Source organism: Peromyscus leucopus, chromosome 16_21 (assembly GCF_004664715.2).
Source record: "Peromyscus leucopus breed LL Stock chromosome 16_21, UCI_PerLeu_2.1, whole genome shotgun sequence".
Classification (NCBI taxonomy): Eukaryota; Metazoa; Chordata; class Mammalia; order Rodentia; family Cricetidae; genus Peromyscus; species Peromyscus leucopus.
This window is the reverse complement of record NC_051084.1, coordinates 11740152-11759695: the sequence shown is the minus strand read 5'-3', so window position 1 is coordinate 11759695 and position 19544 is coordinate 11740152. Positions and strand designations below refer to the sequence as shown.

At 49.2% G+C, this 19544-nt stretch overlaps 1 protein-coding gene across 3 annotated transcripts in view; it reads right to left on the bottom strand.

The window, feature by feature from the left end:
• Positions 1-19544, bottom strand: part of Mapk14 (mitogen-activated protein kinase 14) — a 62849-nt gene that overhangs the window by 2330 nt on the left and 40975 nt on the right. Inside the window, exons 7-11 of one of the 3 annotated variants that reach the window (XM_028888445.1) lie at positions 19410-19524; positions 18934-19005; positions 6345-6424; positions 5150-5228; positions 386-559 (exon numbers count right to left, since the gene is read on the bottom strand). In XM_028888445.1, the coding sequence (XP_028744278.1) occupies positions 386-559; positions 5150-5228; positions 6345-6424; positions 18934-19005; positions 19410-19524 (520 nt within the window). Of the gene's footprint in view, positions 1-385; positions 560-5149; positions 5229-6344; positions 6425-10268; positions 10349-18933; positions 19006-19409; positions 19525-19544 lie in introns of those variants that run through there. The other 2 variants (XM_028888444.2, XM_028888446.2) reach the window with 2 other exon arrangements.

Here is a 19544-nt window from a genome sequence, read left to right as displayed (position 1 = left end):
AACTGTGAACGGCCTTAACCTCGTAACTTCCCGAGTGCTGGGACCACAGGGGTACAGTACTAGGTTGCCATCGATGAGCTCTTCTTTTTCCCAAGGCTTTTGATTAGTGAGAATCACCCAGAAAAGAGGTTTAAAAATAAGTTCTTGGGCTGGGCATGTGGTTCAGTGGTAGAACACTTGTGTATATGTGTGAGGCCTTAGGTCCAATAAGTCTGGCATGCTGGCACATACCTTTCAGCACTTGGGAGGCAGAGGCAGGTGGATCTTTGAGGTTGAGGCCAGCCTGGTCTACACAGAAAAAAGCCCTGGCTCAAAAAACAAACAAACCAAGAATAAAACTGAAACCAAGCTCTTGAGCCCATTCTAGCTCTGCCTCTGGACTTACTTTTCCACTCATCTATAAGGAGGTCCCTGCTTTCAAAGGACTGGTCATAGGGGTCAGCCACAGGCTCATCATCAGGGTCATGGTACTGAGCAAAGTAGGCGTGTGCAAGGGCTTGGGCTGCTGTGATCCTCTTATCTGAGTCCAAAACAAGCATCTTTTCCAGCAGGTCCACAGCTGTCACACAAGAGGAAAACAGGACATTAGTGCCATCACCATGCAAGCTCCTTTCATATCCAAACAAAAAGTCCTTTCAGGTGTGTGCTCCTGTGTGCAATCCCTTTCCTGTGTGTCCATGTATGAACGCAGCTGGTACATTTTAAGAACATTACTGGGCCGGGCAGGTATAAAGTACTTCCCTGATCATTCTTTTTTTTTTTTTTTTTTTGGTTTTTTCGAGACAGGGTTTCTCTGTGTAGCTTTGCTCCTTTCCTGGAGCTCACTTGGTAGCCCAGGCTGGCCTCGAACTCACAGAGATCCGCCTGGCTCTGCCTCCCGAGTGCTGGGATTAAAGGCGTGCACCACCACTGCCCGGCTCCCTGATCATTCTTGAGGTCTTGGGTTTCAAACCCAGACCAATAAACAAAACAAAACAAACTAATAAAAGAAAAATTAAGAACAAAAAACAAACAAAAAACTTGGGCTGGGTGGTGGCGCACGCCTTTAATCCCAGCACTTGGGAGGTAGAGGCAGGTGGATCTCTGTGAGTTCAAGGCCAACCTGGTCTACATAACGAGTTCCAGGACAGCCAAAGTGAGACCCTGTCTCACCCCCCCCAAAAAAAACTTCAAATGAACAAAACAAAACATATACTCCCCAACGCCAGGCTTTGACAAGCTTTTCTGCAGTGCCAACACCACAGCGACTACTGAATCAAACACTGAAATGGAGCCAATGGCTATAGCATCTATGAGGCAGGTTGTTTGATTTTTTTTTGCCCTCTTCCTATACTATACAACTTATATGATGTATACAATGAATAAATATTCACCCAGAACGTCAAACAATTAGCAGATTGAGGGCTTCCCAGAGGATCACAGAAGAAAAGATACTCAACAAAGGTATCTGATCCTTAAGACTTCCCCTGTGAAAATTTGAAATACAGAAATAGCCATTAAAACAGCAGGGGCAGCCGGGCAGTGATGGCGCACGCCTTTAATCCCAGCACTCGGGAGGCAGAGCCAGGTGGATCTCTGTGAGTTCGAGGCCAGCCTGGGCTATCAAGTAAGTTCCAGGAAAAGGTGCAAAGCTACACAGAGAAACCCTGTCTTGAAAAACCAACCAAACAAACAAAAAAAACAACAACAAACAAACAAAAAAACCCAGCAGGGGCACCCATGCCCCATGCAGGGGCATCAGTCAATATCTGACATATTTTTCACATATTTCTGTGTTTCTCCTGAACTGTTTTAAGATTATTGAGATAACACTTTATATCCCAAATATTTCAGTACAAAGATACCGTCCTACATGACCAGAACACTGTCATTAACTCCAAAGCTAGTTTGTGGTAAAATGTCTCCAACTGTATCAAAGCTGTCTCCAACAACTCATTTGTTCAAGTCATGACGCATTTATGGGGCTTGCTCTCTCTAGCTTTCCTGAAACCCTCTCATCTAGTCCAGGTTGACCTCAGACTTGCTATGTAGTCCAGGATGATCTTGAACTCACGCTCCTGAGCACTGAGATACAGACAGCCATCATCACAGGCTTCCGCTCCTCCTTCAAGCTCTTATGTACCGCCCCCTCACTTCCCTCCATTCTTTAGATTTACCTGAACTGGAGGGTCAACCTGCTCCACTGCCAGTGCAGCTAAAGGTGGCTGGCATCTCAATTATCTATGCCCTCTCCCCAAGTGAGTAGTCTGGGGGAGTATTTGGCTCCTGGTGAGTATTAGTTACTTTCAATAATGGTTTTAGTATTACTGCTTTTTCTCTCTGAGGAACGGAGCTGTCCACTTCTGAGGAGGACGTCCTCTTGGGTAACGCCACCCTGAACAGTTATCAAGGAGACAGTCTCCAAGCCCCACAGGTTCTTCCCTTTAATCCTATGCGCACTACAGTGCATGTCCGCTGGCTCCCACACAGTCCCTCCAGTCCCAGACGATCTCTCCCCAGTGGAGGGCTATGGTGCTGAGGAGGAGGAGGAGGAAAGCTTCCTGAGAGGTGATGTCCCTCTGTTTATCACAGTCATCACAGATCTTGCAGCTTGAACTCTAGAGTCAGGCTTTGAGTGTACAGAGGAAACAGGAAATATGCATATGTTGGCTTAGATTCTTGAGTCTACACTTTATTTTTTTATTTTTTATTTAATTTTTTTTTTTTGTTTTTTTTTTTTTTGGTTTTTTGAGACAGGGTTTCTCTGTGTAGCTTTGCGCCTTTCCTGGATCTCACTCTGTAGCCCAGGCTGGCCTCGAACTCAGAGATCCACCTGCCTCTGCCTCCTGAGTGCTGGGATTAAAGGTGTGCGCTACCACTGCCCGGAGAGTCTACACTTTAAAGAGGGACTGGGATGTAGATGTAGAGAGCTTGCCAAGTGTCACAAGGCTTTTGATTCCAAAACCAGCAGTGCACACACGGGGCGTGGTGGTGCGCAGCTGTGATCCCAGCACTTGGGGGAGGAAGCAGAGGATCAGGAAACAGGTCAAATGCCCCTATCTTCACCAGCACTGCAGCACCAGGTGAACTGCCTGGAGAGATATTCTTTTCATGTTCTACAAATCTGCTGATTTTATACTGAACTCGAATGGCTGGGTGCCCGCCACCCTATGGTAAAAAGTCACACATCCTGAGGACCAATGCACTTAGAGGAGGACCAGGTCAGAAGCAAGAAAAGGACTTCTCAAGGATGGTGGCAGACAGAAATAGACACTAAGGTCAAAGAGCAGCGAAGTTCTCAGTTGTGTCTTGAGAGCAGCGGTGATGCGAGCGAAGCCAGGGACCGACAACGGACAGGGCTGCTAACATTTGTATCAGGGGTGTGCGGCCCGGCCAGTGATCGTCACAGCACGTTCCCTCTGACATCAGCACTTGGCAATGGGCTGTGAGGCATGTGTGGATCTGAGCAGGCTGTGCTGAGCACCAGATTTCGCTCCCCAGCAGCCTGGACTGACTTCTGGTAGCCAGTTCTTTTCAGTGTTTAAATGGGGACACCCATCAGGACACGTGTGACTTCCATCAAAAGCAGAAGACGTCCTTTTGAGGCAGGTAAGAGTCAGACGGGGCACTGCTGCATCTGAAATGTGGGGTGCTGGGGTGGACGCACTCTCCATCCCCCTAACATCCCAGACAGCTTACAGATCACGGAGACCTCACAGACCCCTACCTGAGTGATGCAGCTTCAAGCCACAGAAGGCCTAGTGAGAGCATGCCAGGGAGGCCACAAACCAACCTAACCCCTCAGTATCCTGCACACTTGAGGCTTGAGTGACGTAGCTTAGGCTGGACTCACTCCTCTAAGAGTGCGGGCACCTCTCCTGCCACAGGACCACAGCAGCCACAGTGAGTGTGGCACCTCTCCTGCCACAGGACCACAGCAGCCACAGTGAGTGTGGCACCTCTCCTGCCACAGGACCACAGCAGCCACAGTGAGTGCGGGCACCTCTCCTGCCACAGGACCACAGCCACAGTGAGTGTGGCACCTCTCCTGCCACAGGACCACAGCAGCCACAGCCACAGTGAGTGTGGCACCTCTCCTGCCACAGGACCACCACAGACACTCTTCTGCACCGTGGCTATGGATGAAATTCTTGAAAGAGAAACAGCACCTGCATATCCCAGCTTCTGAACCCACTGCCATGGCCATCAGCTCTCCAAAGGCAACAACTACCTCTGCTGCATGGCTTCTGGAACCCACAGAAAGAGATATGACCCACACAGATAATGAAGTGCAGCAAGCTTTAAAAACAGCCCTCCAGGAACATCTGCAAGAATGTAAGGCGGCCAGGACACGAGCTGTCACACCTGCTCACTCCCTTCCAACTGCAGGGAGTCTGTGGTCTGGCCCTTCTGGGTCTACTACTGTCTGCGACACTGTTCCAGAGTAAGGAACTACAGTTTGTCTCAGCCAGCAAACTGTCCTGGAACCATCTGAACATGTATTAGCCCCCATCTTTAAGGAATAATAACTGGAGTTTTAGCTAAGGCAAAACACATCTTTTTATTTTATGTACATGTATGTCTATGTGAGGGTGCCAGATCACCAGGAATGGGAGTTACAGACAGTTGTGAGCTGCCCTGTGGGTGCTGGGAACTGAACCTGAATCCTCTGGAAGAACAGCCAGTGCTCTTAACCACTGAGCTATCTTTCCAGGCCCTGGCAAAACGTTCTTAGCTACCATTGTCACTTCCGTTTGCCAGGGGATCCTAGAGGTAACAGGGGCAGCAAGGCAATGAGCCATCTCCCGAGTCTGAGATGGCAAATGAACTCCGCAAGGCAGAAAGAAGAGGAAAGGGACAGTGTCTGTGAGAGCGGGGACAACGGGACCCAGGGCTGGGCACTAAGCGTGCATCTGCACTTCGGCAGTCTGTCCTGGAGCTGTGAGGCTCGCTTCCAGGTCTCCTTCCTTCCACCTCACGTCCCCACATCTCCTTCAGTTTTCTGTTCTCCGCTGCCTTCTCCTTTCCACCACCATCTATACAAGCCCATCGCCTGATTTCTTTAAACAGACAGACAGTAACAGCCATATTTATTAAGACCCAAAAGACACCTAACGAACAAAACTTCAAATCCCCAATCTATGTCACAAAACGATCACGATCAACTCACCCAGGGGGTTGGCGCCAATAAACACATTTGCAAAGTTCATCTTCGGCATCTGGGCTAGGGACTGAATGTAGTTTCTTGCCTGTAAAGACACGGACTTTCAGAATGACTGTCAGTGGTGTTACTGCTTTCCGAGGGCCAGCAGCCCCGTGGCTGAGCCGAGGCCCCCACCCCACTGCGGTTCACTGTCTCGGCTGCTCGTGCTGGACTCACTCCTTCTTTGGAGCCATGACTTTATTCTTGCCGTCTCCCCACAGTTCTGTTTCATGTGGGTGAGACTGCTAACCAACCAACCACCCTCTCATTAGTTTTCTTATCACAGGAGCAGAAGCGTAAAACAGAACTGAGATATCTAAGAAGTGGTCTTTTCCAGGACTGTCTTCCCAATCAGCTAAGTTTGGGCGAGCTGGTACTGACTGCAGCAGAGACCCACTCTGATCTGCAAAGTTACAGAACAGACACACAGCTGGCTGTAATCCCTTCCTACTTAACCAGGCAGACTGGAGGAAGGAATGGAGCAGAAAGGTAAGAAGACCCATCGCACCCAGAGAAGCCATCCTCCAACACAAACAAGAAGAGCGCTCAGCTAGGGCTGAAATGCAAACAATGCCGCCAGGAGAGTTTGTCTGTCTGCTAACCTGGCTTCCCAAAACACTGAGGGCACGTCAGAAGTACCCCAGTCACCACTGATTATGAACTGGAGTTAGGTTAAATGGTAATGAACTGGTCAAGAACCTGATTCTATCTGAGTGCTCACATTTATTATGAAAAAAAAAAAAAAAAACCCACAAAACACAGCACACCCATTAGCATAAGGTTTTTTATAGTGTGTGCTTGCATACAATCCTCTCTGGGTCATTAAAAATGGATGGATAGGAAAGCACGCTAATGCACTCTGCTCCATGCACCTGTGAGGAAGCTGCTGCGCAGCCTAACTACACACACCTACAAAGACACACAGTGCCTCAAGCACAAGCTTCAGAAGCCAAACACCCCGGGAACACTGCTTCCTACGTACAAGCCTACACTGTATCACCCCAACATCACTGCTCTGCTGGCGCACAGCCAGCCCCTGCCTCGGCAGTCCTTGGGGCACACGCAAGCGTTTGGTGACATCAGGAACTGCCAGTTACACACACACACTGCAAAGAGAAGGTGGCCTGAGTTAGACCTCCCTGAGCGAGCTATTTGTTCTCACCTCATGGCTTGGCATCCTGTTAATGAGATAAGCAGGGGGTGTCCCCGTCAGGCGCATTATCTGCTGAAGCTGGTTAATATCTTAGATGCCTAGTCAAGGGTATTGTTAAACACACAGTGCAAAAATCAGCTCAAGCTGTGCCTTTGTTTTTAAAGTCAAAGAAAACAACTCTTTCCCACCTACCCAAGCCCAAGCCTAAGGCCGAGTGTTAAAACATTCTTTGGGGAATGGCAGGAGCTTTTAGGCATGTAGCCGGTGAGAGGCCATGCAGACATAAAAACTAGCTTTTCCCTAAGTGTCAACTTTAATGTTAAATAGTTCAAGTTCCCTGGAGGCAGACTGCTCCTTGATCCAGGATGCCAGCCAGAGAACTGCTTTTAAGTACCAGTAGCCGAAATCTGTTTGCCACAGTGGCAAACACAGAGGACGGAGACAATGGCGACTAGACTCTGGGAAACTCAACTATCCAATACATCTGCCTGAGGTTCAGACTCTCTAGGAGTCACTCCCTACAAGTTGAACCACCGGGAGTGGGTGTGTCCAGCTATGCCAAGTCCCAAAGACACTGGCAATGGTACATTTAAAATGCAGGCCACACCTTTTCTCCCAGCACTCAGGAAGCAGAGGCAGCTGGATCTCTGTGGGCTCAAGCCAGCCTGGTCTACAAAGCAAGTTCCAGGACAGCCAGGGCTACACAGAGAAACCCTGTGTCATCAAAAACAAAAACAAACACACACACAAACGAAAGCATGCCACACACCCAGGCAGGTGAAGAAGGGTACATGAGGAAGCTCATGGCAAAAGCAAAACAGAAGCCACAGGCTGGTGACAGTGTCCCCGTCACCCCCATGCCTGCAATGGGGGACACACTAACTTCAAAACGCCGTGCTTCTCTGACGGGCACAACTTTACTCACTACATTTTTACGTGTGGGTGGGTGGGTGGCGGCGAGGGGAACACACAGCACTCATGCAGCAGGTCAGTGGACCTCTAAGTTGTAGGAGTCAGTTCTCTCCTCTCTCTGTGTGGGTTCTAGGAATTAATTCAGGTCCCTTTGCTACTGAGCCATCTCAGTGTCCTCATGCCCACGACAGGTCAACTCTACACTTCCTTTAACCATGCTATCAATAGCAACACAACTGTTACAGGTTATAGCTTCTAAACTGTGAGGACCCACTGCCAGTTCATCACACTCCCTCTCAAAGTAGAGTGATGAGAGCATTTTAAATCTTACGGTGACTCAGTGAGCTTCCCTTCCACTTCCCTTCTCTTAAGTATCAGGGTCTGTCCTTCAGCTGAAGTCTCATCTTTAATAAACACCAAACGATTTCACTCCTTCATGGCTTCCCTGAACGCTGCTTCATGTTAGCTCAAGTATGTCGAACTGTGCTCGACGCCAGATTACTAGATGTCAGATTACTGATAACATATCTGCCTTTCCTCTACCTGAGCCTAAAGATGGGCTGGCTCCTTCTACCAGATTCTAGACTTAACCTTCAAGCAAAATACATACTCAACAATACTCTGCATGCTACGAGAGAGAACAAACAGTCACAGAGCGAACCAGCCAGGGCAGGAGTCAGTTAGGTCTCACCTGCCAAAGTCCTGCCATGTGAGGGTCGGGAACTTACTTTTAAAGGGAACAGGAGTCAGTCCTTTGTTCTTAGTACTGTGGTTTGTTCTTTCCCTCAATCTAGGTGCCAGGACACCACGAGTTCTGTCCCCGGCCTCCATCATGACATTTAATCCACCCCTACATTCTGCTACTCAGATCTGTGTGCTTGTCCACACTGGCTTCACTGCTCCACTCTTTTGGAGAGAAATGAAGTATCCACAGCATCCTGTTGACTAGAGTCTTCACTAATGGTTCTTTTTAAAATTTCTGAGTAGTTTTCCCTCACTCAGCTTCTTTCCATCTGTACTTAGGCATTATGTGCCTCCCTCCCATCCTTATGGGGTTCTGGGGAGGAAACCCACGGCCTTGTCGATTTAACACCTACAGCTCAACACTAGTTTTTTGTGTTTTTTTTTTTTTTAAATAGTGTCTTACAAATTAGCCCAAGTCGGCCTCAAAGTTGCTATGTAGCTTGGACCATTTTCAAACTCTTCAACCCTTCTGCCTCTGCCTTTTAAGTGCTGGGTTACAGGCTTGTACATCATACTTGGTATCATGTGCTTTTAAGGTTCACAAGTATTGGGTGGTGTCATCAACATTAAATCAACCTTGCCCACACTTTTAAACACAGAGACTACCTTGATCCACTCATGACAATTATGTAGGGAAAACTCCTTTCTCATTACTATACTTAACAGAATAGTATTGAGAGGATGTTTATTTTGCCCAGGGCTGCACTAGAACTGTTGGAGTGTATGATGCATCCACCTCATGTTAAGATAATGGCGTCTCATTATTAGGCCACGTCTCCAGCACCGTTTCTTAAACCCGAGTGAGGGGTTAGTGATGGGCGCACATTACCTTTCCCGTGTGGGTTTCAGAACCTACAGCAAGCAGCGCACACCCACAGGCAGACGGTGGGGGGGAGGGACGCGGAGCTGCTGAGAGCAGCACCAGACCAGGAAGGATGGGCCACCTCAGCAGGGTTCTCTATCTGGCCGAGCTCCTTTCCCAAGATCCACTCTGCCCCACGGTCCTCTTACCAGCCATTCTTTATAACACACTAAAACAAACCCAAAGCCTGTCTTTTCTAAACACCACCTCCTATCTCTGGCTCTCCATTCCCAGGTTCTGCATTTCAAAAGCACCTCTTTGGCTGTGGTCAATACTTCTGACAGTGACTTTCAGAATAATGTGCAAGTGCATGAGATGATTAGCATCCATTACCAGAACATCTGAGATCAACTGCCTCTGCCCAGTGACTCAAAGCATGACTCAGGCAAGTCACAGCTTCTGGGTTTTCACTTCCTTATCTTAAACAAGTAAATGAAACACAATGAAATGGGCTCAGCACACCCTTTCACACCCCTCGGAACAGAAATCCAAAGCTGTTCTGAGCTCCACAGTTCTTTATGTGCAGCCACACACCACATGCTGGGTTCTCATCTTCTCAGGCGAGGTGAGGGTTTGGTTTTGAACACCCAAACCCATGTGCTGGCTGCCTGCCTCCTGCTACCTGGGCAGAGGGTCCTTGTATCAGGAAGCGGTGGGAGGAGGACTGAGGAGGGCGGGGCTTGGCTCTTCAGTTTACTTCCCTAAGGGGGGTGGGGCTTCCTAGCCTCCTCAAAGTTTCTGACCTCAGAAAGTGACCAACAGTTAAACACAGAGTCACCTTCTTAGGCCTCCATGGAGAAAGCATGAGTTCTAAGTGGCCCCCTCATGGTGTCACTGTATTGACCAAGGTCCCTGGAGGAGCCCAGAGCCATCTGCAGATTGTCAGGAGTGGAGCAAGCTGCTTTGTGTGGTCTGAGGGTGGGGACAGGAGCCCCATGGGAGGACACCCTACATAGCCCCCCCCCCCACGGAAGTAAAGAGCAGGTAACCCTTCAGAGGTGAAGTCAGACTAGCACATGCTAAGTGCTCAGAGAGCAGACACAGCAGGAAATGAGAAGAGCTTGAGAGTGTGGGCAACTTCAGAGAAGTCAGGGCTCAGGAGCAGACACACACATTTCCCATTAATCTCTTGAATGAACTGGAATCTCAGCTCTCAGTTTTATTAGCATACAATTGCCCCAAAGGGGTTCCCATGATTTTAAGTCCACACCCAGATAAAGACAGAATAGAACACACTCATGCATGCAAGCAGGCACATGCAGGCTCACATGTGTGCATACACACGTATACTTCAGAAGTCAGCACACAGACCACACACGCTTACAAACATTCAAAGGTCAAAGTGCAGAGTGATGGAAGGCAAGTGGCAGAGGATCCCCGATAGGGCAGGAATTACAATCAAGGCATTAACTCACAGACTCTGAGGAGATTTTCTTCAGAAGCTCAGCCCCTGGGGTTCCAACGAGTCTTAAAATGAGCTTCAACTGATCAATATCTAATGATGGACTATAAAGGAAAATGTCGGGACAAAATAAAAGTGGAAAAACAATAATGAACAAAATAAAACAGAACAAACAAACAAAACATTCCAACAACAAAAATTAAACCCCCCAAACAAGGCCAACATGGTGAAAGATCCTAGGTGGAAGGCTTCTGCAGGGCTGCACTTCCAGGGCACGCTCCTCCTGTAGGAAGGTTCAAAATGCCGCCACACACACACCTGTCAACATCATACAGCAGAAGTAAAGCACAGTGGTTGGGTCTGAGACAGCAGAGAAAAACACACAAGCTGCGCCAGTCGTCCATGGGCCCAGCCTCCACCTCCCCTCCACCTCGGCACCAGGAGCCAGCTGAGCAGAGGGTGCTGGCAAGCAGAGGACCGCAGGAGGCACAGCGGTGGAGCACACAGCTGTGCAGTCTATTTGTGACTATTCCCCTAAGGCTTGACCTAGTGAGTCTGCAATCCGACAGTGGGGAGGCCTGCTCTGACCCCAAGCCTGCCCTCGGAAAAGTGCCCTCTGGAGACCTCCCCCACCCCTCTACAAGGCAGAGCATGAGGGACAGGCAGCCGGCAGAGGGCCCACAGTGGCTTCTGTCAAGAGTAGAGCAATAAATTTGAGTACACCAGGCTTCAACCTTATGAACGCAAAGGTTTAGCAAACTTCACACACTAAATGCTTTAAGTATAAAGGCAAAGGGCCCAGGATATTCATTCTGGCATCCTGCCCCTTGCTGTCTACTCAAAACAAATAAGCATGTGTCCACCAGAAGATCAAACACTCCCCTTGTTCACTGGCCTTTAATATTTTCTGTGAACATCTAAACAGCTTATTCAGACCTATGCTGATGATCAGGAGGAGGAAGTCACCTGACCCCACCAGGCTCTGCAGAACTGGACCCTTTTTCCACCTAACACTCTAAAATCCCCTCCCAACCTCCCGATACTCTACCTAAGAACATCCTTATTCCCTCTGAGCACTGTGTTCGATGACACCATGGCGTGCATCTGGGAACTGTCTGTGAGCTTGTTGGGCCTTGTCCCTCCACCAAGTCCACAGACAAGGCCAGGAGTGTATGGCATCTATCCCCAGTTACTTTCTTGGGTGGGAAGCAGCTCGTTTATTTTGCAGCCTATTCAGCCCAGACTGGCTTTGAACTCAGGATCCTTCTGCTTTTTCCTCTGAAGTGTTGGGTGACAGATGCATGCCATCATCCATATTCTACCCCTAATTTCTAGATTATCATCTGGTACATAAAAGGTACACACAACACTTACGGTGCAGATAGAACAGACGAAAATATTCTTGATTTGGTTTGCACATAGAGGCAAGATAGCATAACTTACTAATGAGAACAGCTCTGCAAACCACAGTTGCCTAGTCATAGGAAATGCCTATGCAATTAGACAGCATCTTGACTTAGGAAAAGCAAGCAAGCAAACAAACAAACAAACAAAAAACCTCCTTAAACAGGAGAAAATTCTAGAAAGGTGACAGCCAGGTGCAGCCTGCTGCCTGTTTTATACATGAAGTTTTCCTGGAGTCCAGCAAGGCTGTGTGCCTGCTGTTTACACACTGGCTACAGCCACTCTCTCAGTTCCCAGTTCCCAAAGCCTGCAACAGTTGCTAATCTGGCCCTTTAAGAAAAAATGAACCAACAGACCCAGCAACCGTATCTTACAGAAAACCGAGGCAAACCAGAAGCAAGTCCACTCACATAAGATATTTCTGAAGTTAGAGTGGTTAAAAAAACCTAACAAAATCCACTACAGCAAATGGTCAACATGGGGTGCTCTGAGTGAAGCTTAAAGCTGGTTCCTCTGGGTGGGGCCAGAGGGAGGGTGAGATGGACACCGACTCACTTCGTGGAGACCAGAGGATCTTCCTGCAGATAGGAAAGTCACTCCATTTACATGAATCTAGCTCCATTCACATTTCTATTGTCCAGGAACATGGGATTTGAGTAGCTACAGCAAGATGAAGTGTGTCACAGCAGGAAATACTCTTCCAACTCCCTGACAGGGTTTTACAATGTATGTCTCAGAACTCCATAAAGTGACTGACTGAGTATAGGTCTCCTAACCAGCTGCATTTCCTGCTGTCTTGAAGAGAGGCCAGCTTCATGTTCCCTTTGGGGAAGGCGGAGTCTGGTTGTTTCCCAGCTGCCCTGGAGAACATGCAGCCTTTCTACACTGGAGCTCACTCCCCAGCAGGCAGGACAGCTCCACAGCTTCTCCCTTGTCTGCAGGTAGGAACACCCTCAGGGCGAACACCCTGAGGGACTCCTCAGCTTCACACTCACGCCCCTCTGTGATCTGCCACCAAACCACCTCTGCTTATCTAAAGGACTATTCTAGAACGGGCGGGCGAGATGCTTCAATCACAGCCAGTGGTCCAGGCACTTCCAAGCCTCTTTTCGTGTACTAGAAAAGACAGTATCTACTCTCCTTTCCCTCCTGCAAACAGGAAGTCCTTTTGGGCATGCTTTTTTGGAGACTGGCCTCAAACTCACTATGTGTCTGAGGTGACCTGGAATTCCTGAGTTTCCTCCCTCCATTCCCAGGAACTGGGGTTACTGGCATGTGCATAGCAATTTAATTATCTGGAGTACTAATTCATGCTTGACTTTTCTCCCCAGTAATTTATTTAGACCTCTATTACCCACTCCACCTTGTTTTTCCACCAGAGGAAGATTCCTTCCAGTCAGCACCACCACTCCTTGTTGGCTCAGCCTGACCACTCTGGTTGGGAGGGCAGGGTGGTGCCATCTCCCTCCCCAGCACCGTGCCTGGCACACCCAGCCTGACAATCACTAGTGACTTGGAGACTTGCTGTAATATGCTTTTCTTTTTTGTTGCTGGTTTTTCAAGACAGGGTTTCTCTGTGTAGCCCTGGCTCTCCTGGAACTCACTCTGTAGACCAGGTTGGCCTCGAACTCCCAGAGATCCACCTGCTTCTGCCTCCCAAGTGCTGGGATTAAAGGTGTGTGCCATCACTGCCTGATCCTCTAAACCCAGAACAACACATTCTGTGCAAAGCTTACACACACACACACACACACACACACACACACACACACACACACACACACACGAAGACTGCGTCTTTTCGTGTTTGAAGTGTCGCGCCAGTGTGGAGGGCTGTGGATGGAGTCGCTGTTGCACAACCTGGGAGTTGAAGGTAGTAAATACACTAGAAGAGAGAAACCGCCTCAGTAGCAGAAAGACGTGACACGAAGCAAAGCAAAGCATGTAGCGCCACCACCACCAAATCTGTCAATCCTAACACGCCCTGCCGCAGAGCAGCTACCAGCCACACAGCACAGCACAGCGGAACTCGTCGCAGCCCCATGTCCATGGTGGGCTGCCCCTCACACCTGTGCAGCCCTTCTTCCCTACACAGAAGGCATGTTCCAAATGCGTTTCAATTAGGATGCATTACCACATTTTAATTCATCCATTCCCTGAGTCTTTCTACAAAAATAAGAAGGAAAAGACAACTTAGGTCCAAGGTTACTTTTGAGATCAAGTTCTCTGTAATAGATGCCAAGGGTAGAATGTTTAAACAGGTAAGGGGAAAGGATAACGGATAACTAGATAATTAATGTAACTCAGGCTGACCTCAAACTCACAGAAATCCCCTTGCCTCAGCCTCCCAAGTGCTGGGGTCACAGGTGTGTACTCTTGTGCCTGGCTGAACAAGACTCCGGGAGGGAAGGAAGTCTCTCTAATGACAAGACAGGACAGGCTTCAGTGGAACCCGGCCTGCTGCCTTCTCTTCTGGACTGTGTGGACACAGTCATCTTCACTGGCACACATAAATAGCCCTAAGGTTTTTTTGACAAACATGGGACATCTACTCTTTCCTAAGAAAATGCATTTTCAAGGACAAAGGGCAAATAATAATCTCATAAAATACTTTTCTCCCTCACCATTTCCTAAGACACTTGCTTTTTTCCTTTTTTGAGAAAGGGTTTCACTGTGAGTCCTGGCAGGACTGGAACACACTATATTAGAACAGGCCTCTACCTCCCCAACGCTAGGCTTAAAGGTATTCGATATCATGCCTGGCATCAGAAACTCTCTTTTTTTTTTTTTTTAAATTTATGTATTTATGTCTGTGTGTGCAGACAGGCCGAAGGATCTGAAGGTACAGGAGTTGTGAGATGCCTGACATGGGCACTGGAAACTCAGTCCTGTCCTCTACAGGAAGGGCTGCTATGGAGCTCATAACCCCCAGGCCATCTCTCTCTCTTCACAAACGAGGAAGAGTTCTGGAGACGCAGCTCAGTGGCGCAGTACCTGCCTAGCATGTATAAGTCCTCCATGAGTTTAAGAGAAGAACAAAACAAAAAGTGAGGAAAATGCAGGAAACCAACAGTGCAAAGCGATGGGCAGATAGGACATTGTGGGCACTCCAGTGGGCTTGCTTAGCCACCCACACAGTTCATCGTCTGCATAGAGCAGACACACGGTTCAATGTGAGCCTGCACATCTGGGAAAGAGGAAAGGACCACCATCATTGAGAATGATCTAATACACTGAGGACATTATATAGGTCAGAGCAGCAACCGAGGCGTGAGTGTGACCCAGTGACCGCCTGCACCTTCTCCATCATGTCTTTTTTTAAAATTATTTATTATGTATACAGAAGAGGGTGCCAGATTTCATTACAGATGGTTGTGAACTCAGGACCTCTGGAAGAACAGTCGGGTTCTTAACCTCTGAGCCATCTCTCCAGCCCCAATCGTTCATGTCTTTTTAAAAAATCTTTATTTATTTTATGTGTACAAGCATTAGCCTGTGTGCATATCTGCATCATGTGCATGCCTGGTGGCCAGAGACCAAAAGACACTGGATCCCTGAGACTGGAGGTACCGATGATGGTGAGCCATCACGCTGGATTTGAGTGAGCATGGGTCTGTTGGAAGAGCAGCGGATGCTCCTAACTATTGGGCCATCTCTCCATCCTACAGTTCACATCTTAAGAGTAACTTGTCCATTATAAAGAAGGAGGGGCTTCCACACACAAAGGAAATTTACCTGATTACACAGGAAAGGAAAGTAACAAGCTGTGGTATTTGAAAGAAAACGGCCCACAGGGAGTGGGGCCACAGGAGTGGGGCTGTACTGGAGCGGGTGTGGCTCAGATGGAAGGGTCTTCCAGAGCCACAAGCATAGTAGTTAGTGGCAATGACTGTCCAACGTCACGAGCATAATTAATGCTATTAAGTTATGAAGTTTAGAATTGTTGAGGTTAATTTTGTTAATGGAAATCTTATCACAATAGAAGTTAAAGTAGTGAGTTTTACATTACACACTTTCACACAAAACTCCAATCAGTCATCCGATTACATAAACCACACAGGCTCATGACTATGGATCAACAACACACACACAAAACACACCCACAATGCCTCCAAAGTCCCACCGGGCAGTTCTCAGCTAGAAGACCGTCAGTCCCAAAGACACCATGACTAAAGAGGCAAACACAACCCACAGAGAACTGAACCCCAGCAGAGAGGCAGCCTGCAGGCTGTCACCGTGAGCCGCTTGTGAACCTCACCGGTATGGCCTCAGGCCCTCGAGCCTGGCTGCTGTGGGGTCAGCATGATCTCCAGAGTCCTTGAAAGGAGCTCTGGAAATCAGAACAAGACAGTGAAGAGAACTTCCTGACTCAAGACCTTAAGAAAAATGGAAGCGGTCTCTAAACTAACTCAGCTCACCCAGTTCAGCTAAACCCAAGTGGGTTACCTCCTAGTTTTACTCAAGACAGCAGCCTGGCAGAGCCGCTGAGAGACTTCCCTGGGCTAGAGATGTGACTCAGCAGCTAAAGTGCTCACTGAGCACACACAGAGCTCTAGGTTCTAGGTCCAGCTTAGAACCACAGTTCCAAGTCTACCCTGGAGGCTCAGGTGGTGTGAGTTGAGTTCCAAAGGGCTTGGGCGGCCAGCCCTGAATACCAGGCCCAGCCACCCAGTATTTAAGAGACCAAGGCAAGAGGAGCACTGTCAGGTTGAGGCCATCCTGAGATACACAGGTCAGCATGGCTACAAACTAAGACTGGCTCAAACCAAACCAAACTCTGTACAGAGAAGAGAGGAAACTCACCAGAGACCCTTGGAAATTGGAAAGACCTAACCACTGCAGGCCCAGAATGCAAAGTGTAAACTCATCCAAAACACCCCTAGAAAAGAGCACCTCAAGAACCCCCTACCCACTAAGGGAACTTAGGAAGTGTCTTCCCAGGACTTAGTCATGGTGATGAGCTACTCACAGGTCACTGCAGCCACGGTCCAGAAAGACCTAGCTACTGCCCAAGCTGGCAATTGACATGATGCTGGGTTTGGAGGCATGCAGAATCCAAGAATTATGGGGTGGCGGAGGTATCCACTAGATTTCCCAGGGAAGCCTGAGAAGTTGGATTCCTTGCGAGTGGCCTGAGAGCATGATTCATGAAGGCGTGAGAGTGAAGCTGATGATGCAAGAGGCCCCAGAAATGTGAGTACCCAGAATGTGGACTGTGACAGAGCTGTAGGCAGTAAGCCAAGAGGCCGGCCATATGGATACATCCAGCAAGGTCACAGGAGCTGGGCTGCCCAAGTCCTTTGGAACTCAGCTCATACCACCCTGAGCCTCCAATGATGGACCTGGAACTATAGAATTTTAATGCTGTGTTTCATGTTGCTTTGGTCTGGTCCTTCCTTACCTTTGGATGAGAACATTTATGCCACTGAATACTGGAACTTTATAATCTGTCTTTAACAGGGGCTAGCAGCTCAGAGAGTTTGCCTTGAGTCTCAGACTCAAGAGGATCTGGACTCTTGGACGTGGCCTGAGTGCGTTTTGCACTCTAAGATGCATATGGCCTTCAGAGGCTAGGGATCGGATATTCACGGTGTGGACCTTAAATGCCTCCTGCTGAAGGTCTGGTCCCTGGCTGGCAGTGCTATTTTGGTGCAGGAAACACTCGGAGGTGGGGCCTGGAGGGAGGAAGTAGGTCACTGGGAGTGTGTCCTAGAGGAGTAATTGTCCCTGGCTTCTTTCCTCTCCCACCCCCGCTCTCACTGTCTCCTGCTTTTTGGCCACCATGAGGTGAGCAGACTCCTCTGCCACGTGCTCCCACCACCACGATGCTCTGCCTCGCCAGGCACTGAGACTTCTGAGCCCACGAGCCCAAATCAATCTGTCTTCCTTTCAATTCTTTCTCTCAGTATGTGGCCATGGCGAGGGGCAGACAGCGCCACGGTGAAGACAGCACCCGCACTGATTCTCACCGCCACCTTCTGAGCTGTACACTAACGCCGTCTCATGTTAAGGAAACCGAGCAACACCGAGGCTGGAAAACTGGCCCAGAGTCACATCATTTGAAGTAAAAGGGCTGAAATCTAATTTCTGGAGCCTGGGCCCCTAACCCGTGAATACCTGGACTATAAAAGTGAGAAACTGAGGTTTCCCTACAGATGTTGCTGTCTGTCTGTCTGTCTGTCTGTCTATGAAGGTATGTGGTCTGAGACTAGCCAAAGGGGAGCTTCACAAGGAGGGAAGAGATCAGAGGGCAGCTGCAGGATAGTCTCAGAGGACAGCATGAGGGGTCGCAAGCCTCTTAATCTCTCAGCCTAGACTGTAGCACAAGTAAACGGAATCCCGAGGGGAGGGAGCTGTTCTAGGCAGTGGAGTCCCAGAGTGGAGAGCAAGCTAAGGCCGGGGAGGCTAGACTCTGTCCAGCAGCAGCACGCGGAGGAGCAGACAGCACACCTGAGGAGCAGGTTCCTTCCACTGCACCAAAGACACTGTCCAACAGACCACGGTCAGGACAGTCGCTGGAGAGGAGCAGCAGCTCAAGCTGTCAGCAAGTGAGCTCACAGACGCAGGTGTCTGTGTCTGGCAAGAGCTAACCTGCAGTTAGATGAAGCACGACTGCTGTGGTGTGTCCAGAGCCCACCCAAAACCATCTGCAGTCTAGTCGACCAAGTTCTGCCAAACCCCTCCTGCAGACTGTTTTTAAGCATCTGTTTTAACATTCTCATCTAAATATCCTCCCCCAAGCGGAGCGGACGGAGTTCCCCCAGACCACACTGGACGATAGCATCACTAAGCCATGGAACACGTGCCCAGCAGATAGAAGGCAGGGTGCTTGGTGCCTGAAGGTAGAGGGCCGTGTATGAGGCTAGGGTGGGGCTGCCTTTAACCGGGGACGGTGCTGTGTGGAAAACAAAGCACACACCAGGGCCCTCTCCCCGCTTCTACTGTCTGTTGTCAAGCACCACACAGGAGCAGAGTCAGCAGGAGCGTCAGTCGGGTCGCAGCCTGAGGTACAGGTGGCTGTGCACACCCGCTCAGGCTCTGCAGTAGACCAAACTCGCTAATCTGACTTGCGGCCGAAGGACGGCAAGTGAGTTTGAAGCTTGTCTGCTTGGCAAGGTGAGCTACTCCACGAGAGGACAGACCTCCAAAGCAACACCCGAACTGAAGCAAGGGCCCGGGTCTCGCCCACAAACGAGTAAGGGACACACATCTCCGACAGCAGAGCACAGCTGGGGGGGGGGGGGGGAGGCAGGGCCAAACGCATTAAAGGATACGGTCTGTACCAGGGAACAGCGTTCTTCCGGTCAACAGCTCAGCCATGATGCAGCCCACGGACCAAATATCCACTGGAATAGTAATGAGAACACAAGCACAGACGTGGTTTCTATTCACATTCATGGCCACAAATGGGACTCTAACCGGGAGTGAAAGACTCAAATCCACATTTAAGACACCGGAGGTTCAACAACCATTTTTTTATAGAGATAAATAAATAAGCTTATTAAAACTGTCACCCACTAAAGGAAGGGCTCCATAGGTTGTGTAAGTCAGAATATAATTAAGATAAACGAAGCAAACGTCTCACAGAAGGGCAAACCTTCCTTACTGGTGAACGTGGATCTCCCGGGAATATGGAGCTGTCCACCCACTCCCCTGTGGTGAAGACCCATCCCTGAGTCATCTGGAAGCCACGGGAGCAGGGCCCCTCCCCCCGCGGGCCCGCCCTGGGCAGGTGACCGGAGCAGCACACCTGTCTGGTTGTAGTGCATCCAGTTCAGCATGATCTCAGGAGCCCTGTACCACCTGGTAGCCACATAGCCGGTCATCTCATCATCAGTGTGCCGCGCCAGCCCGAAATCCAGGATCTGAGGGCAAGAGCAGAAGT